Source organism: Nuphar pumila, chromosome 3 (assembly GCF_984573655.1).
Source record: "Nuphar pumila chromosome 3, dmNupPumi1.hap1.1, whole genome shotgun sequence".
NCBI classification, from domain to species: domain Eukaryota; kingdom Viridiplantae; phylum Streptophyta; class Magnoliopsida; order Nymphaeales; family Nymphaeaceae; genus Nuphar; species Nuphar pumila.
In genome coordinates this window covers 2525267-2550609 of record NC_143251.1, presented here as the reverse complement: position 1 = coordinate 2550609, position 25343 = coordinate 2525267, and the positions used below count along the sequence as shown (strand labels likewise).

The 25343-nt window shown below is 36.6% G+C and overlaps 1 protein-coding gene across 1 annotated transcript in view; it reads left to right on the top strand.

Annotated features, from left to right (window-relative positions):
• LOC149841628 (uncharacterized protein At2g23090-like) overlaps window positions 1–24197 on the top strand; it is a 36544-nt gene extending 12347 nt beyond the window's left edge. The window contains exon 3 of the mRNA XM_089998603.1: window positions 23816–24197. Coding sequence (XP_089854729.1) covers window positions 23816–23935 — 120 coding nt within the window. The 3' untranslated portion in view covers window positions 23936–24197. The remainder of the gene's footprint in view (window positions 1–23815) is intronic.
• The last annotated feature ends 1146 nt before the right edge of the window (window positions 24198–25343 follow it).

The window sequence follows — 25343 nt, the reverse complement described above, 5'->3', positions numbered from 1 at the left end:
ATTGTAATATTCACGAATAGTTTTGTCTCTTTGTGTCATCATTCAAACTTTTTCTTGGAGGTTGCACACGTGTGCAATATCTTTAAGGGAATACATATTCTTAAGGTATTCCCATGCCTTATCGGCATGATCAAATTTGGCAAGACTTGAGCATTTTTTAATGTCAACGCTATTGATAAGCCATGACATTATCTTTGCATGAGATATTCTCCATTCTTTTCATTTCTTCTCGTATGAGGCAATAACCTTGATTTTCTCTTCTTCCGATAGAGGGACCTCTTTATCTCCCTCCTTTTTAATAAGAGATAGCTTAGGTTCCAAATCGGAACCATCCACAATCCCCCATAGGCATTTTCCCCATATATGGTGCTTCATGATTGAAGCCCATGTTACATAGTTCGTATCACTTAGTTTCATAAGCATGATGGTGACTTTATCATTGTCGTCCATCCATTACAAGGAGAGAAAGAATAGGGATAGAAGAGAAACAAGAGGAAAATGAAAAAGAAAGAAAAAAAAACAATACAACAAGATGTGAAATCTTCCCCAATGAAGTGATAAAACACTTGTCTTCAAGTGGTGAACACTTTTGCAAACGGGCACAGAAACCGAGGCAACTTTTCCTCAAGATTTAGTACTTCTGCGGCTCTGATACCATGAAATGAAATGAGGATCTTCGAAGCACGAGCTTAGATTCGCAAGGGCAAGTGTCAAGAATGACACTAAAGCATAACCCTTAAAAAGGGTATAACTGGAAACAAAATAAAAATAAAAATGTATTCTTTATTGATATGAAAAACCAATTGCTTAAGAAACATTGGAATGAAATACAAGAGGGGTTGCACACCTTTATATACACAGCTGCAAGAGGACTCAATAGAGTTGTTGAACACAGTCCAACAACTCTATTAAGAGTTGTTGGACTGTGTCAGTCAACAACTCTATTGCTAGTCATGTTTGGACAGGACTTGACTAGCAACAGTCATTCTAGTTCAAACTGAACTAGATGACATAAAGACAAAAAATAAAAATAAAGGAAAAAAATTTCAGAAAAGAAAGAAATGAAAAATGTATTTATATATATAATAATATAATATTATTATATATATATATATATGTGTGTACAGTTTTACATTTTAACAAAGGGGAGTACATGTCTAGAGATTTTCAAAATTATTTTAAATCAAATGGAATTTTACATCAACGTTCTTGTCCTAAAACTCCGCAACAAAATGGTCTTGCGGAGAGGAAACATAGACACTTAATTGAAATCACAAGAACACTTCTTGTCTCTAAAAATGTTCCTAAAATTTTTTGGGCCGAAACTCTTCTTACCGCAACATATCTTATCAATCGTATGCCCTCCTCTTCATTAAAGAATGTATCACCTTTTGAAAAATTATTCAAAATTACTCTCGATTTTAATGGACTAAGGATCTTTGGATGTAAATGCTTTGTGCTTGTTCAAGGACAAAACAAATTATCACCAAAGGCCCTTGAATGTGTATTCATTGGCTATGGTGAAAATAAAAAAGGTTATAGATGCTATGATCTTCAAAACAATAAACTTTATGTGTCAAGAAATATAAACTTTCTTGAGGATCAAAATGGTTTTGATATTCACACATCTAAAGAAGACATTGATTATTCCTTCCTATTTGATTTAGCTCCTAGAATTGAGTCCCTAGATACAACTATTTGTGATAATACTTGTGATGGAATTTTACATCATGATGACATACCCCAACATGATTAGGTTTTTCAAAATGAAAACCCTAATAATTTAAATGTATATACCCGGTGGTTAGGAAATGAACATCAATCGGTCCTTGAAAGATATTCTCAAAACTTAGAAGAATCTATTGATGACAACCAACCTAGAAGGTCTTCTCGTAATAGTAGGCCACCACAAAAATTTGTATCTTATGAATCTTTTTCACCCAATTAACTTGCCTCATGATGATACATTCGTATCATGAGCCTACCTCTTATAAAGAAGCTAAGGATCATTCTCATTGGATTAAAGCAATGAGAATTAAATTATGCTAGAATGACTAGTGTACGAACGTTAATTGCCTTAGCCTCTATTAAACAATGGTCGATTTATCAACTTGATGTTAAAAATGCCTTTTTAAATGGAACTTTATGTGAAGAAGTCCTTGTGGATCCTCCGCCAGGTCTTGAAATTGGTAAAGGAAATATTCTAAAGTTAAACGAAGCTCTCTATTGTAACACCCCAAAATTTTAATCCAAAATTTGAAGATTTTTTTTTAAACAACGTAAATAAGAAATAATATAGGATTAAGCATTTCGAGACATTACGGTGGAGAGAAAATCCAACATTTATTTCCTTCCATTTATCAAGGAATAATGACATCAAAGTTTTAAAAACATAAAATGAACTCAACTATCCTTGGAACAATAAATCTAAAAATCTCGATCCGATGCCTCATCCCGCAGCCGCTCATAAACCCTAGTCTTTACCTGAAAAATAATAAATTGATTGGAATTAGACTACCACGTCTAAGTAGGAAAACTGTAATTTTTCTTGCAGGTATATCATGTGTCAAATATGTGATGTGGTTGTTGTGTGTGAATTTTCAGCCTATTAAGACTCACACAAAGAAGGCTATGTAACAGCAATAACAGACATATATAAGCAAGTAAGCAGATTATGCGACAGCAATTAAAGCATTTTACGCAAAGACAACAATTAAGCAAGTAAGGCATTAAGCAATTAAAACATATTCTACAACAACAATAACAGTCATGCATAACATACATGTAGTAATCGCAATATCATTTGATTATCTCATATCTACATATTGCAGGATGTCATTTTATCACAAGCTCAGAACATGCTGGGAGAATATAAACATGTCTCCCTAGTAACTCCTCTCACTGTGATACCTAACATGTTCTAATTGATGTTTATCTTTTCTTATCTCGCGGGTACACACGGGCCAAGGCAACCATCACAGAAGAGAACGTTCGGTGGTATATTATTCCAAGTTGTTTCATTAACCCGAACATTCTAACTGTGACTGAAATCCCAAGGGAGCGGCCAGTGACCGAGAGAAACTCCCAAAGGCCAAAACCAAAACAGGATGCATCCCTAACTTCTGCAGAAGAACATGGAGCTACCACCTAGGACACATTTGGTAGTCCGGGTCCCCCAACTCTGAGGACTGGGACCAACGAGTCGCTTTACGCTCGAAAACAAACACATGTCCCCAGAGTTTTGTACCACCTACCCTATCCAAGGTAAGCCCGAATATGAGTGGGTTAATCTTTTCATTTAATTTATTTTCCGAAGTACAGGGCATTTCCCCAACTTTCTTCTACTACCACAGCAGTAGAATTCCCAACCTTAGTCATTTTACGAAGGGTATAGAACAAACCCAATCCTTTGTCATATTGATTGCATAACCCACTCAAAGTGCTTCGGTGCCTTTAAATCAGTCAAGCACGAATGCTTCGGTACTTTTAAACCAGTCGGGCAACAATATTATATTTTCATTTTCATGTGGATTCACATCATAACTTCGATGGTCTATGCATGACCCTCAACACACTGGCTTGACATTCATATGTCCACAACAAACCGACCCATAGGTTCGGTTATCAGATCATCATTCATCATTATTATTATTTATTTATTCGTCAATAGCAAATTGCCACAACGTACCATTAGGTTTTGACTTGTAACATCTCAACACAGGGTTGCATGTATTAAAAGCTTCGTCAAACAAACAAAGACACTGTTGGTGTCCTTTATTGAGCATGCAGTGAAATCTTAGAGATTTGGTAATACAACTAGATACTTTTCTCCACACATTCTCATTTGAACATTCCACAAGATAATACAATTTAGTTGACATTTGATACTTTCAGCAAGTATGTAGTGTTAGGCAATAGTACTTCCGAAGAATATACAACTTAACATGCATAAGAACATTGGAGAATAAACATCTTAATGGCCATTTGAACCTCCTAGATGATATACACTTAATGGGCATTGGAACATTTTAAGAAATATGCATTTAAACATACTAAATTATGCAACTTAGTATATAAACTTGAATATCATTTTACTATGCAGCTAAATATGTATTTGAGCATTAGTTTAATATATGACTTCATGTACCAGTGAATAACAACTTAATATGCAGTTAAGTTTGCATTGGATATCAGCTTGATATGCAGCTTTGTATGAAGTTGATCATACACTTACTCTGCAGTTACATAGGCATTGAGCATCTAACTAATATGCAACTTCATATGGAATCGAACATCAACCTATAGGCATCTAATTAGGAATTTGCATATCAACTGAATATGCAGGTAAATGTCAACTTGAATTTCAACTTAATATAAATCCAACTAGATTCTCATTTACACATGTTTTCGGGATTTTTCCCGCAACAGATTATGCATAACAGAAATTTCAAATACATGAGAATATTCCCTACGCACGCACACGGATCAGAAAGCCTCAACCAGGTATGTACATTCAGAGACATCAATTGTTTCAATCCATTTCAAATAAAGTTAACGATCCCACAAAATAAGCATGGTGATTCCTAATCCCTACACATGCTGTTATGAACCTATAGATTTCATTTATTAGAGATCATTGATATCACATACAGTGCTAATCAAACTAAATTTCAGAATTCATATGATGAGACAACAACATAGATTAACATTGATGACAAGAACGAACAACTTTCTGTCCAGTCCCATTAGCGGAAACAATGATAACGTTTGATTGCCAAGTAGATTTTCCATTGATCGATAATCTAACTTATTTACATACTATGAATCAAATTCAGTCACTTAGAGAAAACAAATACAGATGATTACGATGTTCAGTCATCTCTATGTTCAGTCATCTAGAGAAAACAAATACAGATGATTCAAATATAGATGTTCATAAAAACTAAGGAGCAATATGTTTGATTCTCATGAACGAATCAAGCCTGCGAAACTCACTACCTATTGATTACATCGCATTTTAGAAAAGATGATATAGTTGTGTAAACAAAAGGGACTGAATCAACATCTAGCAGAACAACGACCCCATAAAACTTTTCTTTTGTTTAACCGAAACAAACCCTATCGAAAATACAGGCACGTAGCTGGCTTTACCAGAAGAAACCAAACACCTATCGTTGTGGTTTCACATGCCGAAATTGCAGACCAATTCAAATAGGCCTACAAACACAGACGCATGCTATTGGTTTTCAAATGCAGAAATGAAAAGTTACATTCAGACACATTGATGTGAAGAAGATCATATATCAAGTAGCTGGTCAAAAAGGAGAAGAATGCAAACACAGAATGCTGTGTATTAAATGCGGGAAGTACAGTTCCTAGTAGCATGTAATAGATGTAATGTCACATATCAAGGTTAGATATGTTCAACCTATCGTATCCATTCTGTGAAATCACTAGCAATCATATATATATAATTATAAGGACATACAATATCAATTTATAATCCTAATAAGCACTTCGATTTCTCATCCTAATACCTACTCTTCAAAACATATGAATCACATTTTTAACAAAGAACGGCTGAGAGTAACTGTTTAATAATTGATGTCACTTGACAGGGTTAATCAGCCAAAATTTTCAGTACCAAAACCAAAATTAGACTAACACCATCCCATAACATCCAAGCAAAAGATGCAGATCAGAGGTCCTAATATCAAATATAAAGCCCGAGCATGCAGTTCCAGAGCTACAGTATGTATACATTACAAAATTTAAAGCATGCATACATGATCTTAACAAATTCCAGAAAATATACATAACCCCCACATCTAGAACATGTTCTCCAATGCCCCACCCGCAGGCCAGACCTTTCACTTCAATATTCCACATGCAAAATCTAAAGCAAAATAGGCAGGTCCACACATCTGCCGCCTGATTTCCAGCCGATCAGTGATACCCAAGATAACTGATTAGTTTCACAGAAATCGTATTCTTTTGCATCTACACAAAAGCCCCCTTTTTTTTTGATTTGGGATTTCTTGGACTCCCACACACACACCAGCACACTCAATACCCAAAAGAAAATACACATAACCCTACCTGTTCCGACGCTCAGAGGTTGCAGTCACGGGTGGAGGGTCGCCGGCGACATCGGCAACCGCCGATGGTCGGGGTTGTCGACAGGGATGGAAGCGAGGGAGAGAGAGAGAGAGAGAGAGAGAGAGAGAGAGAGAGAGAGAGAGAGAGAGAGAGAGAGAGAGACGAAAGGTTTGCCGGTGTGGGGTCTCCTTTGACAAGCCGAGGAAGTCGAGGGAGTATGTGAGGGAAGGAGGAACAACAGCAACATTGCCGGCGGCTGGTGGCCGGAAAGGAAACATGAGAGAGTTGAGGAAGACCGAGAGTGGGATGGTTCTGCTAAATGGGAGAGGAAGGAGGCGAGATGTGGAAGGGTGCCACGAAAATCGGAAGGGGATCCGTTATCCTCCCCTTCACCCGGCGGCTGCGCATCCCCCTTCCTCAGCTTCCTCACTTCCACGCTGTGTTAGGGTTCAAAAACGAACCCTAACACTCGTTTTTATCGGATAGGGCTTTTTTTTTTTTACTTGGTTTTAATGTGCTGTCCGGTGCCTGTTTGGTTCGGCTGAACCCGAACCCGAACTCGCCACAGCTGGGTCCATGTCCTGGGCATATCCGGATCCATCTGAGGATCCATACCCACATCTAAATATTTAACTTATTAAATATTGAGTATAACACAAATTAAAAATGTTGTGGATCCAATTACATTATTCTAAATATCTACTAACTTACTATGAATCTGGGGTCCATTGTGCTTGATACACTCTTTAAATAAATTTGGATCCAAGGATCCAAAGTTTTCATCGTACCATGACTTGGAACCATGGCTTTAAATTTAATATTTACGAGTCCAACACAACTATTATGGACTTCAATCAGCGAATCTCAGATCCAATTAGAAATTCTAATTGGATCCAAACCAATTTAAATCTTCTATGTCCAGGATTTTGCGGATCCAAAACCATAAATCCGATCACCTTGACTGAAAATTGATTATTAAATTTTCAAATTAAGGTTTGTGATTCGATATTTAATAATCGTATCAGATTATCGAAGATCCGAACAGGATATTTATGAATCTGACATTAAAGTTCCAAATAGGATATTAGAGGTCTAAATACAAATAAACAATTAAAACATTACAATATCCTTGTAACAACCTAAGGATGTAAATTTTAAGTTTTTATCTGATAAAATTTACGGGTATTACATCCTTTTCCCCTAAAAAAGAATTTCGTCCTCAAAATTTTGTTGCAGAATTCTCATAGAGATCGTAGTATGAGGAGATTGGTATCGACAAGGCTGCACGTATGTGTGCGAGCTCCCAACATATAAGGGTCTCAAACAAGTACCAAAAACTTGGTATGATCTTTTTAGCAAAGTAGTTCTTGATAATGGTTTTTCTTTTTGTTATACCGTTACTGCTTTGTTTGTTAAAACTTCTAATGAAAAGATAACAATCTTGTTGCTTTATGTTGATGACATGATTATCACAGGTAATGATAAAAAAGGTATTGATCTTATTAAGAATATTTTGAAAGAAAATTTTGATATGTCTGACCTTGGTTTTCTAAGGTATTTTTTAGGTATTGAAGTTGCATATTCCCCTAAAGGGTATGTCCTCTCCCAAATGAAGCTTGCCTCCGATATCATTGCTCGGTCTGGGCTCACGGATGACAAAAGAGTGGAGACTCCAGAAATGATCAACGCCAAGATGAGAGCCCGTGATGACACTTCTTTAGAAGATTACACGCCTTATCGTCAGTTGATTGGGTCACTAATATATTTATCTATCACCAGGCCGGATATTTCTCATGCGGTTCATAGTGCAAGCCAATTTTAGACTGCTCCTTTTACCATTCACATGGCTGCAATTATGAGAATTATCAGATATTTGAAGAACACTATGACTAAAGGATTATTCTTACCCTCTTCTTCACATCTTACTTTACTTGCTTACACTAACTCTGATTGGGGTGGTTACCCCGATGATTATATTTCCATCACAGGTTATTATGTGTTTCTTGGAAAGTCACTTATTTCATGGAGGTGCAAGAAGCAGCAGAAAGTATCCATCTCTTCTACAGAGGCTGAATATCGTGCGATGGCCACTACCACCACTGAGATTGTATGGTTAAGAAGTCTACTTAAAGATATGAGCGTTTTATTCTCAACTCCTTCGAAACTGTGTTGCGACAACAAGAGTTCTATCTACATTGCCTGCAATCACACCTTCCATGAACGAACCAAGAATATTGAGATGGACTGCCATTATGTTCGTGATGAGTTCCTTCGAGGCACTATTCACTTGCCATATGTTCCTACCGAATACGAGTTGGCGGACTTCTTCACCAAAGCTTTGCCATCGCCTCACTTTTACTTTCTTCTCAGCAAACTCTCGGTGATCTCCCCATGTGTTTGAAGGGTGTTAAAATATGATTGTACACATATATATATGTCTATCTACATGTATAAATATATATATTTATATATTTCCTTTGTAATACCCACTATGGGTAAAATAGTCTTTTTACTATTTCACGCCATGTATATTTTTCTTATTTCTTTTTTCCCTTTTCTTTTCTTCTTTTCTTTTTCCTTTCTCCTTTTACCTTGGAAAAGCTCCCCTTGAGGGACGTTGGAGGCTCCAACAGTCACATTTATGACCGTTGGAAGGGCTCCAACGTCCCTTAGGAGCCCTTCCAAGGGTCCTCTTCTTGTGCCTATAAATAAAGGGGTTCTCCCTCATTGTATGTAAGCTTTTTTGAAGCCCTCTTGAGTGAAATATATTTTTTCACTTTATTTTGTGTGTTTTTACCACTTTTGTGGTTTGTTGTATTTTTGCCCATTAGTGACTACTTGTGTATGTGCCTGTTTTGCTCTTGGAGATTTCGCTTCACTCATTTGGCACTTCATTACAATTAGAGCCTTAGAAAAATCTCAAACTTTGGTTGATATACCAACCAACAATAAACTAATAGGATGTAGGTGAGTTTTTAAAGTCAAAACTAAAAGTGATGGATCTTTAGAAAGTTATAAAGCTAGGTTAGTTGCGAAAGGATATGCTCAAGAATATGGTATTGACTACGATGAAACATTTGGTCCTGATGACTCAAGTTCTGAGACTTTACATGTTGATCCATTTCAATTAGTTTTGATGCAACTACGAAGAGTGACATCTTAGAATTCTCTAGTGTTGTATATTTGTGTCTGCAGCAATGTTATGATAAGCTAGGATGATAAGGAATCGTGGATAATGGTAACAAATTTTTTTCTTCCAAAAAAATAGCTCATGGTTGCTCTAAGAAAAAACTTTCATGGTGTATGTTTGAGGAGGGAGATTGTGATGGCCGCATATATCAGACAACTTCTCTATCGTGTCTTTAAGGATGACAAGGAATTGTGAATGAGACTACAAATGCTTCTCTTTTTTCATCTGAAAAAAAAAGGTTTTGCCCTAAGAGAGAAGTTTATTTGACTTGCATGCATCTATGTTCAATTTTTATATTGTTGTTGCTCAATTCCATTTTTTGAACTGAAAAAGATATGGTAAGAAAAAAGGGTGATCACATATCATAACCCAAAGCGGGAACTGGTAACTGTCATTAAAATGTCAATTGGCTTTAATTTCCAAAAAAAGAGGAATGTTAGTGGCTTAGGGGTATCAGTTCCTAACTTGTGGTTCAAGTTCTGATTTCTTCTTTTGGGCTCGGAATGCCTATTATTCTGACTCAGTGTTCAAGGCCTAGAACATCTGTTGTTGGTGACTAGCTTTCACCTAGTTTTTTACCTGTTTTATGGTTTAGGGCTGGTCCATTAATATAACCTAAAATAGAGTAGGATATGTATGATCGTTGAAAAAAAATTTCCCTTTCTTCTTTCTTTTTCCTTTCATCCTTTTTCCCTTTTGAGGGGAAAAAGAAAGAAGAGAGAGAAAGAAAGAAGGAAGGTTACTCTTTTGCAAGGTCTCACTTGACCTTTCTTTGAAAAAGATTTTGAAAAATTACTCGCCTCCGTTTTGAAATTTTGCGAGAAAAATAGAGAGACGGGATTCGCTCGTCGGTACGAGGTTCAACCGTTCCTGACGCTTTTACTAGGGGTAATTGAACCAAGGATCGAATTTATGCTTTTTGCTTTGCCTAATATTTATCTAAGTGATTATTCTAAAATTCTAAATGCACATTGAATCATACTTGTACAATGAATCTTGAAAATGATAATTTGAAATATGATGCATGCTTTGGAAATATTTCAGAATTTTGGATGTTCCAAGTGATTTTGAAACAAGTTTGAAAATATCCTTGAAGAAGTGATTCAGAAATTGAACTTTGAAAAGATTGAAATTTGAATCCAAACTTTAAAATGGATTTGAGATTGAAATTAGGAATTGAAGTGAATACTTGAACTTGAAAATGGAATTTGAAAAGACTGAAATTGGAAAAAGATTGAATCTGGAATTTGGAAATGGAATTTGAAATTGAATATTTAAATTGAAAATTGAAATAAAGCTCAAAATTTGAAATTGAATTTGTAATAAAATTCGAAAATTTGGATTTCGAGATGGAAAATAAAAAGTTGAGTTTGAATTTGAAATTTGAAATTTGAAATTTGATTTTTGAAATTGAAATTTAACTTTGAAATTGGAAATGAGTTTGGAATTTGAAATTTGGAATTGAAATTAGAATTAGAATTTGAATTTGAATTTGAATTTGAATTTGAATTTGAAATTGTAATTCAAAATGAATTTAGAACTTGAAAAATTGGAAAAAATAAACTTTGAAATTTGGATTTCGAAATTGAATTTAGAATTTGAGTTTAGACTTGGAATTTGAAACTGAAATTAAATTGAGAATTAAAATGAAATTTAAAATTTGAATTTGTAATGAAAACAGAATTACAAATTTGAAATTTTAAGAAGAGATAAAGAATTTGAACTTAACAGTTGAATTTGAAATGAAATTCAAAGTTTTAAAATGTGAAATTCAAAAAGGTGAAATTCAGAAATGCGAATTGAAAGTTGAAATTTGAAATAAGATTTAAAAATGAATGGAACTGAGAATAAAAGATGAATTTGAATTTGTAAATAAAAGTTGAAAATGATTTTGAATTTAGAAATGAAAACTGTATTTTTGAAAGTTTATTTTAAAAATCACTTGAAATTTTGAAGATGATTTGAAATAATTTGAGAAAGAATGCAATTCTATTCTAAATGATGAATGCTTCTAAGAAAATTTGCTTAAAGATTGGAATTTAAAAAAAAAAATTCATTCTTTAATAGAATTGAAATAAGATTAAATCATAATACATTCATGACTATGGTCACAAATATATGATGATATAATCTTTATTTAAATTCTAATAAACAACAACAATTACGCCTTCATCCCAAAACAATTGGGGTCGGCGATATGAACCAACAAAGAAAATCATTATGGGTCTTCCACATGAATCCTTCTCCTCCATTCATTTCTATCCAATGCCATGTCCTCGGTGAGGTTCAAAGCATTCATATCCTTTCTTATCACCTCCATCCATGTCTTCCTAGGCCTACCCCGACCTCTTTTAACTAATATATTTTCCCATTTCTCCATCCTTCTAACTGGAGCATCATTAGGCCTACGTTGAATATGTCCAAACCACCGTAAACGATTCTCTCTCATCTTATTTTCAATGGGTGCAACGCCTACCTTCTTACGTATCTCCTCGTTCCGAATCTTATCTTTTATTGTATTTCCACACATCCATCTCAGCATACGCATCTCAGCTACACTCATTTTTTGAATATGATGTCTCTTGGCAGCCCAACATTCCGTACTATATAGTAAAGCGGGCCTAATAGTCGTCTTATAAAACTTTCCCTTCAACCGCAATGGCATTCTACGATCGCACAACACTCCAGTTGCACTCTTCCATTTCATCCACCCAACCTTTATTCTATGATTTACATCTCCATCAATTTCTCCATACTTTTGAATGATAGATCCCAAATATTTGAAAGAATCATCCACCGGTATTTTGTGCTCACCAAGCTTCACTACACTCCCATCACTACTTCGTTGCTTACTAAATCGACATTCCATGTATTCTGTCTTACTCTTACTCAACTTAAAACCTCTTGCTTCCAATGTCTTTCTCCATAATTCTAACTTAGCATTAACCCCAGCTCTAGACTCATCAATCAAAACAATATCATCAGCAAACAACATACACCACAACACATTTTCTTGAATTGATCTCGTAAGCTCATCCATCACTATAGCAAATAGGAAAGGGTTTAAAGCATATCCTTGATGTAACCCAACCGTTATAGGAAAATTGGTTGTCACCCCTCCACAAGTGCGGACATTGGTTATTACTCCTTCATACATATCTTTAATTATACTAATGTACTTGAGAGAAACACCTTTTTTCATCATTGTCCACCAGAGAACGTCCCTAGGTACTCTATCGTAAGCCTTCTCCAAATCAATAAAAACCATATGTAAATCTTTGTTCCTCTCTCTATTTCTCTCAATAAGTTGTCTAAGAAGATGTATAGCTTCCATAGTTGATCTTTCAGGCATAAAACTAAATTGATTCTCTGATATCATGACAATCTTCCTCAACCTAGACTCAATCACCCTCTCCCAAAGTTTCATAGTATGACTCATGAGTTTTATACCACGATAGTTTGTGCAATCTTGTATATCACCCTTATTCTTATATAGAGGCACTAAAGTACTCTTCTTCCACTCATTAGGCATCTTATTTGTCCGCCAAATCTTGTTAAAAAGATTTGTCAACCATTCTAAACCTTTATCTCCCAAGCATTTCCAAGCCTCGATAGGTATACCATCTGGGCCAACTGCCCTTCTTGATTTCATTTTCTTCAAAGCCTCTGCAATTTCTTTCTTTTGAATCTTGCCTATGAAGTCACGATTCATCTCATGAAAAGGAATTGAAAAGTCTCCAAGATCATGAGCATGACTTTCATTAAATAGCTTATCAAAATAATATTTTATCTCTCCTTAATCTCCTCATTTTTGACTAAAACCTTTTGTGTTTCGTCTTTGATACATCTAACCATACCCAGATCCCTCAATTTCCTATCTCTCATCTTTGCAAGCCTATAAATATCCTTCTCACCCTCTTTGGTATCCAACTTGTCATAAACCTCCTTATATACCTTATCCCTCGCGTTCCGAACTACTTTTTTAGCTTCCTTCTTTGCTATCATATACTTCTCCAAATTCTCATTATCACAATTTTTACTTAGATTTCTATAACACTCTCTTTTAACCTTAATAGCTAATTTGACATCCTCGTTCCACCACGATGTATCCTTACCTAGCGGTGCACCGCCTTTAGACTCACCCAATACCTCCTTAGCCACCTTTCTCATGCCACCCGCTTTCTTATTCCACATAGATTCTGAATCCTCCTCGAGACACCAATCAACTTCCTTAACTACCCGCTCTACAGACATTCCTTGTTTAGCTTCTTTCAGTGCCTACCACTTAATTCTAGGATCTAGCATATGTCTATCCCTTTTGCGGTGTTGTCTAATTCTAAGATCTAAAATTAAGACTCTATGTTGTGTAGCTACACTTTCCCCCGGTATAACCTTACAATCGATGCAACAACCCCTATCTCTCTTTCTAAGTAGGAAAAAATCTATCTGACTCGTATTAACCCCACTTTTAAATGTTACTAGGTGAGACTCTCTCTTCCTAAACCAAGTGTTTGCTAAGATCATATCATAGGACAAACCAAAATCTAAAATTCTGTCTCCACTTTCGTTTCTTTCTCCTATACCATAGCCTCCATGGATACTCTCAAATCCATCCCTACTAATGCCTACATGCCCATTAAGGTCACCGCCGATGAAAAGCCTTTCTCCATAAGATATCCCTTGTACTACTCCATCTAAATCTTCCCAAAATTGACGCTTAATGGAATAATCTAAACCTACTTGAGGTGCATAAACACTAATAATATTAATAATATTCGTACCTAATACTAATTTAATAAGTAAAATCCTATCACCCTTCCTACCGACCTCAACTACATTATCTATAAACTCACGACTCATAACAATCCCTACTCCATTCCTATTCCTATTTATTCCTGTATACCAAATCTTATATCTCCAAGGTTCTATCACTTTTGCTTTCTCACCTACCCATTTGGTCTCTTGTAGACATAAAATATCAATCTTTCTCCTACACATAACATCTACTAACTCTACCAACTTACCAGTTAAAGATCCTATGTTCCAAGTGGCTAACCTAATTTTATGGTCTTGGACTAACTTCTTTACCCTCACCCGTCCAACAAAGTGAGAGAACCAAAATACCCGATAGGGATATTTTGGTAATATCACTATGTATTTTACTTTTAAATATTTTTTCTTTTTCTTCTTTTTTCTTTTTTTATTTTTTCTTTTTATTTATTAGTTTTGGACCACATAAAGGGGCCCTACCTTCTAGTCATTGGGGCCCCAAACGGTCATAAATATGACCGTTTGGGGCTCCCAACGGCTAGAAGGGAGCCCCTCTATGTGGTCTCTTGGGTCCTCCCTTCTCTATAAATTGAGGGCTCCTCCCTCATTCATGTATGGCTTTTAGCCTCTCCTTTTCTCTCTTTCAATAAAAGTTATTTTTTGCCTTTGAAGGCTTTTCACCCCTTAGTGGGTTATTTGCACTTATATTGTGCTTGTGTTCTCTTTTGCACATTGTGTGGTTGTGTTGTTGGCCTCCTTGCTTCTCCTCTATTCGCATGTTGGTGCTTCCGCGTCTTTCATTACATGGTATCAGAGCAAGGTTGGTGATCTTACATTCTTGTTGAAGCCTTTGGGAAGCGTGCCTCTTAACTTATTTGAAGAACAAAATCCTCTTTGGTATCTATGTGGTCCGAATCAAAGGTAGAGCTCTCTTTTAAGCTCAATGAATCCAATTATCTCATGTGGGCTTCCGTTATGGAGAATCACTTAAGAGGTAAGAAACTATGGGGTTTTGTTATGGGAACCTCTCCCGAACCTTCTCTTAAACTCACTAAAATGTAAGGGGATGTTGAAAAAGCTTTGGATGGCGATGAGCGCATCAAGGCAATCAATGATCACCAATCCAAATTAGAGGATTGGGAAAGTAACCATACCAAAATTTTGGCATGGTTCATGAACAATGTTGATCTAAAGAATTGTGCCAATATTGCGAAATTTAGAAGAGCCAATGAGGCATGGTTCTTTCTTAAGGGTATGTATACCCAAAAGGACCTTGCTAGGCAATTCTTTTGTCAAGAAAAAATTAGATCTACTAAACAAGGGGACATGAGTGTCCGAGATTATTTTACTGCTCTTACTTCCCTTTGGGATGAGCTTGCCCTCCTTGAACCTAAATGGTGGCTCCGGAAGATATTGAATTAAGAAGGGAACAAGGGAACAAGTTTGAGCAAGTTCGGGCATCTCTTCATCGTAGCAAAGCTCTACCTATTGAAAATGCTCTTGCCGAAATATGCCAAGCCGAAACTCGTCTTGGCATTTCCCTAAAGAATGATGATATATTGGTCATTACTAGGCCCGGAAATAATGTTAAAACTTATAGACCTTTTTTTGGAAAGAACAATAGAAGATGTATCATATGTCACTTTTGTAATGAACCGGGGCACATTAAGCCTATTTGTCCCAAGCTTAAAGCTAAGGTTGCCGCCGTTGAAGAAAATGCTTCAAAAAGGGAAGAAGATGGAGGTGATATTAAAGTAGCTCTCAATCAAATCTCCGAAGTTCTCCAACACCTTCTCAAAAATTCATCTTCCTCTACCTCAGGTGCCGCAGTTGCCTGCTCTTCATTACCCCCAGGTATGTGGATTCTTAACTCTGGCGCATCCTTTCATATGACATCTCATAAAAATATTTTATCAAATGTGTTTATCGACCCCATACCTTCATATGTTTCAACGGTCCTTCATATGTTTCAACGGTTGACGAGACATCTTTAAAATTTGATTGTATTGAGACACTTGATTTTAATCAAAATTTTATTCCAAAAGTAAGAGTTCCAAAAATCAATCTAAATCTTCTCTCAGTTTCTCAAATTACCGATCACGGTTGCCAAGTCTCTTTCTCACCCAAAGGTTGCACCGTGTAGGATCTTCAGTCAGAGAAGCTGATTGGGCGCGGTCATAGAAGTGGTGATCTTTACTACATGAATTTTTTGTCTCTTCCAACCAAGTCATTTTATAATTTTGTAAATGCCAAAAGTATCGATATTTGGCATAAGAGACTTGGCCACCCTAATTTTCTAAAGATGTCTCTTTTTCTTTTTTTGAGCAATTCTTGTAAAAACAATCACGTCTTGTAAAGATTGTATCTTTGGAAAATCTAAAGCTATTCCCTTTCCTCAAAGAAATTTTGTCTCCACTGGGCCATTTGAATTAATTCATTCTTATGTATGGGGTCCCTCTCCAGTTGTATCCAAAGGAGTTTTTTCATATTATGTTCTGTTTATTGATGATTTTTCTAGATTTACATGGATCTATTTTTTAAGTAAGAAATCTGAAGTTTTCTCATTTTTAAAGAATTTCATGCAATGATAAAAAATCAATTCTTAGGTAACTTGTCCATCCTTAGATCCGACTCAGGAGGCGAATTTATGTCAAATGAATTTCAAAATTACTTAAAAGAAAATGGGATTTGTCATCAACGTTCTTGTCCAAACACCCCATAACAAAACGGTCTTGCAGAAAGAAAACATAGGCACATAATTGAAACAACTAGAACCTTGTTGATTTCAAAAAACATCCCAAAATCTTTTTGGGCTGAGGCGGTTCTAACTTCCGTGTATTTAATTAATCAAACTCCCTCATCTTCTCTAAAGAATCTTTCTCCATTTGAAAAGATTTACAACATGACTCCTGATTACCAAAGGCTAAGGATTTTTGGGTGTAAATGTTTTGTTTTAACTCACAAAAATGATAAACTTTCTCAAAGGGCGATTGAATGTATATTTTTAGGGTATGGTGAAAAACAAAAAGGTTATAGGTGCTTTGATGTAACAAATAACAAATTGTATATCTCAAAGGATGTTACCTTCTTAGAAGATGAAAATGGATTTTCACACAAATCAAATGAAAAGGTTGATCACTCTTTCCAGTTTAATTTATTACCGCGTGATAATAGTTCTGAAGAATCTTTTAATGAACAACAGGAAATACATATAGATGATTTGGGTTCTTAACAACAAGATAATGTAAATGAACCTATATCTAGGCAAATTCAAGTTTATTCCAGAAGAGAAGAGGCAAATCCTCCTTGTGCTCTTGAGAGATACTCTCAAAATAACACAATGGAAGAATCATCTCAAAGAAGGTCAAGTTGTGTAATTAGAGCACCAAATAGATTTGTATCCTATGAATCTTTTTCACCAAATTTTAGGGCATGCTTATTAGCTTTGCATTCCTTTCACGAACTGACTCATTATCATGAAGCTAAATAATATGATCATTGGGTTAAGGCTATGTAACTTGAACTAGATGCTCTTAAAAGGGCGCAAACATGAGAAATTGTTGATTTTCATAACGGGAAGAAACCCATCGGGTGTAGATGGGTTTTTAAGTTAAAACCAAAAGTGATGGGTCTTTGGAAAGATATAAGGCCTGATTGGTTGCAAAAGGATTTGCTCAAGAATACGGGGTAGATTATGATGAAACATTTGCACATGTTGCTAGAATGACTAGTGTTCGAACTCTTATTGCTATTGCTTTTATTAAGAAATGGAACATTTTTCAACTTGATGTGAAAAATGCATTCTTAAATGGTGACCTTAACAAAAAGGTTTATATGGAACCTCTTCCAGGTATGAATCTAAATGGAAAAGTCTTAAAATTAAAAAAGGCATTATATGGTCTAAAACAAGCTCCTAAAGCTTGGTACGACAAATTTAGCAATGTCTTGATTAATTTGGGTTTTATATCTTGTTATACTGACACTGCTAGAGTTGGGGTTAATGCTAAGTTAGAATTATGGAGACAGACATTGGAAGGAAGAGGTTTTAAGTTGAGTAAGAGTAAGACAGAATACATGGAATGTCGGTTTAGTAAGCAACGAAGTAGTGATGGGAGTGTAGTGAAGCTTGGTGAGCAAGAAATATCGGTAGATGATTGTTTCAAATATTTGGGATCTATCATTCAAAAGTATGGAGAAATTGATGGAGATGTAAATCATAGGATAAAGGTTGGGTGGATGAAATGGAAGAGTGCAACTGGAGTGTTGTGCGATCGTAGAATGCCATTGCGGTTGAAGGGAAAGTTTTATAGGACGACTATTAGGCCCGCTTTACTATATGGTACAGAATGTTGGGCTGCCAAGAGACATCATATTCAAAAAATGAGTGTAGCTGAGATGCGTATGCTGAGATGGATGTGTGGAAATACAATAAAAGATAAGATTCAGAACAAGGAGATACGTAAGAAGGTAGGCGTTGCACCCATTGAAAATAAGATGAGAGAGAATCGTTTACGGTGGTTTGGACATATTCGGCAAAGGCCTAATGATGCTCTAGTTAGAAGGATGGAAAATGGGAAAATATATTAGTTAAAAGAGGTCGGGGTAGGCCTAGGAAGACATGGATGGAGGTGATAGGAAAGGATATGAATGCTTTGAACCTCACCGAGGACATGGCATTGGATAGAAATGATTGGAGGAGAAGGATTCATGTGGAAGACCCAGAATGATATTCTTTTTTGGTTCATATCGCCGGCCCCAATTGTTTTGGGATGAAGGCGTAGTTGTTGTTGTTTGTTGTTATACTGACACTGCTCTCTTTGTCAAGAAAACAAGTGATCTTATAATCATTCTTCTTCTGTATGTTGATGACATGATCATCATAGGGAATGATGAAAAGGGAGTAGATGAGGTTAAATTCGTTCTAAAGAAAACTTTTGATATGTCTGACTTGGGTTATCTGAGATATTTTTTAGGTATTGAAGTGGCGTATTCTCCCCGTGGATATATCTTGTCTCAAATGAAATTGGCAGTTGATATTTGCACCAAGTCAAGGATTTCAGATGCCAAAACTATCGAGACCCCGGAAGTTATAAATGCAAAACTCAGACTTGAAGATGGTGTTCTCCTTGAAGATCCTACGCCTTATCGCCAACTGATTGGCTCTCTCACCTACCTATCCATCACCCATCTGGATATAGCTCATGCGGTTCATGCTGCAAGCCAGTTTCATCATGCTCTTACTTCTGTACATATGGCGGCCGTGATGAGGATTGTGCGTTACATCAAGAACACCATCTCTAAAGGGCTTTTTTATCCTCTTTTTCATCTTTTGACTTAATTGCTTATACCGATGCTGATTGGAGAGCAAATCCCAATGATCGAATCTCAGTTACTGGTTTTTGTATTTTCTTAGGGGAATTACTTATCTCTTAGCGATGTAAGAAGAAACAAAAAGTTTCTCTCTTTCACTGAAGCCGAATATCGGGCGATGACAATGACAACTATGGAAATAGTATGGATTAGAAGTCTCCTCAGTGACATGAGCATCTTCATTTCTACTCCTACCAAGATGTGTTGCGACAACAAGAGTGCCATCTATATTGCTAACAACCATACTTTTTACGAACGTACAAAGCATATTGAGATGGATTGTCACTATGTTCGAGATGAATACCTCAAAGGGACCATTTCATTGTCGTATGTGACTTCAGAGTTTCAATTAACAGACTTCTTCACCAAATCTCTACCAGCTCCAAGATTTATGTTCCTTCTTGACAAACTTTCTGGCTTCTCCCCTAAAGTTTGAGGGTGGGTGTTAAATTATATACTTAAATATATATATTTAAGTATATAATTCTGTTGTATAACCAAAATACCCGATAGGGGTATTTTGGTAATATCACTATGTATTTTATTTTTAAATATTTTTTCTTTTTCTTCTTTTTTCCTTTTATTTATTAGTTTTGGACCACATAAAGGGGCCCTCCCTTCTAGTCGTTGGGGCCCCAAACGGTCATAAATATGACCGTTTGGGGCTCCCAACGGCTAGAAGGGAGCCCCTCTATGTGGTCTCTTGGGTCCTCCCTTCTCTATAAATTGAGGGCTCCTCCCTCATTCATGTATGGCTTTTAGCCTCTCCTTTTCTCTCTTTCAATAAAGTTATTTTTGCCTTTGAAGGCTTTTCACCACTTAGTGGGTTATTTGCACTTGTATTGTGCTTGTGTTCTCTTTTGCACATTGTGTGCTTGTGTTGTTGGCCTCCTTACTTCTCCTCTATTCGCAAATGACATACTTAAAATGAGATGGGAAGATACCTATACTAAGGCTAAATAGAAAATATGATGCAAGTGTAGGCCTTGTGATGAGATGACATGCGGAGAGTGCATGCCTAGGTAAGTATATGCAAAAGTGCAGGTGACTGTCTTACAAGTGCACAGGTGTAGGTGCTGGATTATACTTTATTCAGCGATGTAACTGTATATGCAACTATTACAATATCACAGCTAATGTATGCAAATGCAACTAATACATGTAAGCTAACATACTTTACTAATGAAGGAAACATAAGTAACTCGATTTCACCGAGCTGAACCACACAGATAGATGCTGCTATGAATCCAATTCACACAGCAGCTACCTCAGATTTGAATGCACACAGCAACAGTTGGATGCAGTCCTCTTGACGGCAGAAAACCGATTTGCAGCAAATCACTGGCACACAGCCAATCGATTTGCTGCAAACTGACTTCTGCAAAAAGTCACTGCTGTGACTGGTTACAAGTAGAAATAGGTATAAATGGAAATGCATAATATGATAATGCAGATGAAAGTGCAGTGAATAGTGCTGTGCAGAGGATATAATACTGTAATGTAATGGAGGATGCCCAGTAGGAGCCCGCATCTCTTGCTAGCTATAGCAATGCCCAAAATGTTTGCTAGAACAGTTTTGTTGTGAATGATATCAGATTCCACTCCAGAGCGCAAGGATCCAACAACCTCCCTGTTTGCTGTTTTTGCCACTCTGTTGGTGGAATTTAAACTGACAATATCAATCTCCATAGATTTAACAGTTTGAACACCACCATTGGCTGGAGGAGTGGTTGTGCTTTCCTCTAACCACCCACCTCTTCCAGGGACTTCCTGAGTTGCTGCAGAAAGACCATTGTCTGTGCAATTATTTCGCTGCCTTTTAACAATATGCTTGATGGATCCGAATCACGAATTGTAAAAGTTATGAAAGACTCCAGCTTGTCTCTCATGAAACGGTCATGTGAAAACCTCTTAAGGTGAATTTTTAAGAACTTCAGGCAGCCTCCAGGGATCTAATTTCTTACAATAGTGGAAGATGAGGTTACATATGCGGATGAATGACGAAAATGATGCAGTGGAGATGAACACGATGAAGGAGACACTGATCAAATACAGAGGATATGATGCGAATGAACCATGATGCCGATGATGCTGATCAGAAGCGGACAATACTATGAAATGAATAGGATGCTGATGAGGCTCAGGTGTCATGAGATGCAGCTAACTTAGAAAACTCACACGTATGTAGATGCACAACAATAACATGATGGAAATAAGATGCCCTGAAAACAGGCAAATACAGAACAACAAAGGAAATACGGAATTGAAAAGAAATAATTGCAAAACAGCAGGAAATTACGGTGCAAATGTGATGGAATGAGACATTGACACCGATCTGAAGCTAGACAGCTTGCAGATCTGGTATTTAGTCAACTAATAACAGTGGATGCAGATGGATGCTGATGAAGAGGATGAGTGAGGATGCAACAGATGAAACACAGTGAATGTTCAGATACAAGATATAAAGCATAGGGATTCAAGAAACAACATGGATGCTGCTATAGGGGAGTACCAAATGAACAAATATTCAAATTACATAAACCAAAGAAATTGCAAAAACAAAGAAAAAAAATCTTGGAATATGATCATTCCAGTAATATTGCAACATGTAGATCGATATTGCTATATGCAAATCGATACTACGAAGGATGCTTTAATGGAGCAAGAACAGAAAAAGCCAAAAAAACAAAATTCAAAAGAGAGAAGAAGAAGCGGATTCTTACCGTGGCCTTCTGCTGTAGGGCTGGCTCTCTTCAGTCGAGCAGGATGAGGAACCAGAGGGAGTAAGAAGAAAGGGGAAGAAGAAGGAAAAAAGGAACAGAGGAAAGAGGAAGAAGGGAAAGGGAGAAAGGGGAAAAGAGAAGATAGAAGAGGAGGGATACACAGATGCTTGGTGGAGGGGTGAGAGATGGATGACAAGATCGACCCCCCCTTCGGTTGTTTATATATGAGGTGTCCGTTAGGATTTTTCAAAAGGAGTCCCTCACAGTTTAAGAAAATTTCAGAAAGGTCTTTTAACAAAAGTTTTCAAAAAAGAGGGTAGAGCCCCTTTCTAGAATTTATGCTTTTGAACGAAGAACCTACAAATGTGAGGGAAGGGATCCAGATAAAGTTTCTGAAAGGCTTTTGTAAAACATTTGTTTTGAAATTCGAGGTTTTTACAAAAGAGGGTTTTTGAAATAACAGAATTAATTTTTAAGAATTGAGTTTCAAAACGGATCTGGATCTGAGGTTTTTAGTAAATATTCAAGTTTAGATCTCGAATTGAGGAAGAGAGAAGAGTGGATCCAAATGGATATTGGATCTAAATGAAATGTTTGAGCCATTTTGTATTTTTAGATTTTGAATTGAAAACAGGAGAGTCGGGCTCAGAATTGGATTTAGATATCTGATATGGATCCGAAATTGGGTCCAATATAGAAAATAAAATTGGATTTTAGATCTTCAACAGAGAAGTAAGAAATGATTGGAAATTGACACAATTGCCCTTCTGAGTAACTCAGAAGGTGGGACACAATGTCAGAAAGGATAATTTTTGGAATTTGAAAATTTTGGGGGGTTTACAATATGACATGCCGGCTTTGTTATCTTTGAAGCAATTTGTAGGTCAGTAGCAGGATTTCTGGTTTCATATTAAGTTGTTTGAAGCAAGCAACAAAAGCTGGTTTTGTTTGATGTGCAGGAGTTTCTTTCCTGTTATAGCTTGCATTCATCATTATTCTTCTGGAGAATTTCAGTTATCGCCATCATTTTTTTCTAAGCATTATTTCATGATTCCACAATGTTGTCCATCAATTTCTGATTGAGTTGTTGACTTGTGCTTCTTTATCATGAGTGAGGTATTGTTGGAGAACTACCAGGGCCAAGTATCATTTATCAGCCCGTTGTGGGCATGACAAGTTTTCTTGCAAAGTTTGGAAGTTTATTTAGTTGGACATGGGCAAAAGTACCTAATATCAGGTTAACATGACTTCTCTGGCAAACATCACTTCACGTAGTTTTTTTCACTAAAATTTGATGCTTGCCAAAGCTGACTGTTAAATTCTTAGGGGTCTGATATGGAGGAACGTGCTCTTTTGAGTATGGATTATGATCAGGTGCATAACAGGAGCATAGAATTGATTAAATTATGCAAAATTAGATATTTCAAACGTTGTTCAGAGCTATACTTCAGACATTGTTCTATATGATTACGATATGCAATCGACAAAATTAGATCAAATGTGTTGTAACCAATTTTGGTGGTGAATTAGATCTTAGTGAAATTCCTCTTGTTAATGCTTTAATGTTACCGTATTCCATATTTTCTGTCCTCTTTTCTCTTACCTTTGTCTATTCCATATTCTCTATCCTCTTTTCTCTTACCAACTTTGGTGGGCTGTGCAGTGCAAGGTGTGCATGCAGACATTTATGTGCACAACATCAGAAGTGAAATGCAGGGAACATGCAGAAGCAAAACACCCCAAAGTGGATCTCTATCAGTGTTTTCCACATCTCAAAAACTAAGTTTATGAGCAGTATCATGCTGTACTTCAAAAGATGAAGGCTTCACAAACGGCTTCCAAGACTTTGAGACACTTATCTAGAATCTTGTTCCAAGTACTGCATGCTTTATTTCCTTGTGAGCCGTTAACCTCAAGGTGTTTGTGTTTTTAGTCTGTTATCCAGGGTTTTAGTTGCACCTTCCCTGTACTTCTATCATAACCCGCTACTGGAGATGCTTTCTTTTATATAGAACTTGCTGGTCGTTCGACTGCTTTTTTATCTACTCAGTTCTCGTTTCTCGATCCATCTTCAGATCGTACATGGCATGCCAGATCAGTCTCGGGTGAGCTTAGTAGCCAATCACAAAAGCAAAAATAAATAAATAAAATGGACTGATACTCTAATTTGACGAGTTGGATAGGTCATGCGCCTGGTTTTATACCCTGAGCCCAATAAGAACTGGGCTTAAATCCAGCCTAACCTTATTGCTCATATCTTTGTGGGTTTGGATCAGTCTTAAAAACCTGACAAACTATTCTTTGTTGGATGCACAGCCCTTTGGGTCACTGTGGATTTGGATCAGTCACTGTTCGATGCACACTAATCATATGCAGGTGGAACACTTTGCACCGTATAATCATGGTTGATTTGGTCGCTTTATGGTTAGACTGTTCCCAACTTGGTTATCAGCTTAGCATCTTAGCCTTGAAAAAACTTGTTCAGTCCCTCAAAAAATCGAAAGTTTACTGATTGATAAATATCATTAAACTGTTACGACGCCAATCCTCTCCAATAACACCCTCTGTGTTGATCCAGCTGCTCCCTACTGTTTACAGGATTCAACTATCTAGTGACACACCTGTTATTAAGCAGCTTTTCAATGAGACACGCACGAAAAACTGGTGCTTGAGAGCCTATCGTGATGGCAGTAGTGCCCTCTACCGTATTCTGAATGTAATCTGCTGGAGCAGGTCCATTAGAGGACCGAGAAACCAGTGTTTTGGGCAGAACCATGTGCTAACCTGAGGTGTCAATATACCAGTGTCCATTATAGGACTGAGAAACCAGTGCTTTGGTCAGACCCACTTTCCATATACCAGGATCGGTCTTCATTTCAAAGAATGGGCACCAACAGCAAGGGGTGACTGCCGTTAAGTGACCTCACAATCTCATATGCTTTTGCCCTCGTGCCTTTTCAACAAGAAAAAAAATTGTTTTTTAGAGGAAAGAAGAAAATTTACATCAAAATAAACATCGAAGACGATGAGGAATCGTCATACAGAAATAGATACATATAGAAGTTCAGACGGAATAATTACAAAAGAAAGTTAGGCAGTCCATCAAAAAAATGGTCCCAAAAGCAGAGTCCCAATCCACGAATGGACCTGCTTCGGCCAAGCTGCGTAGGCCCAATTGAAACAAGTCCAAT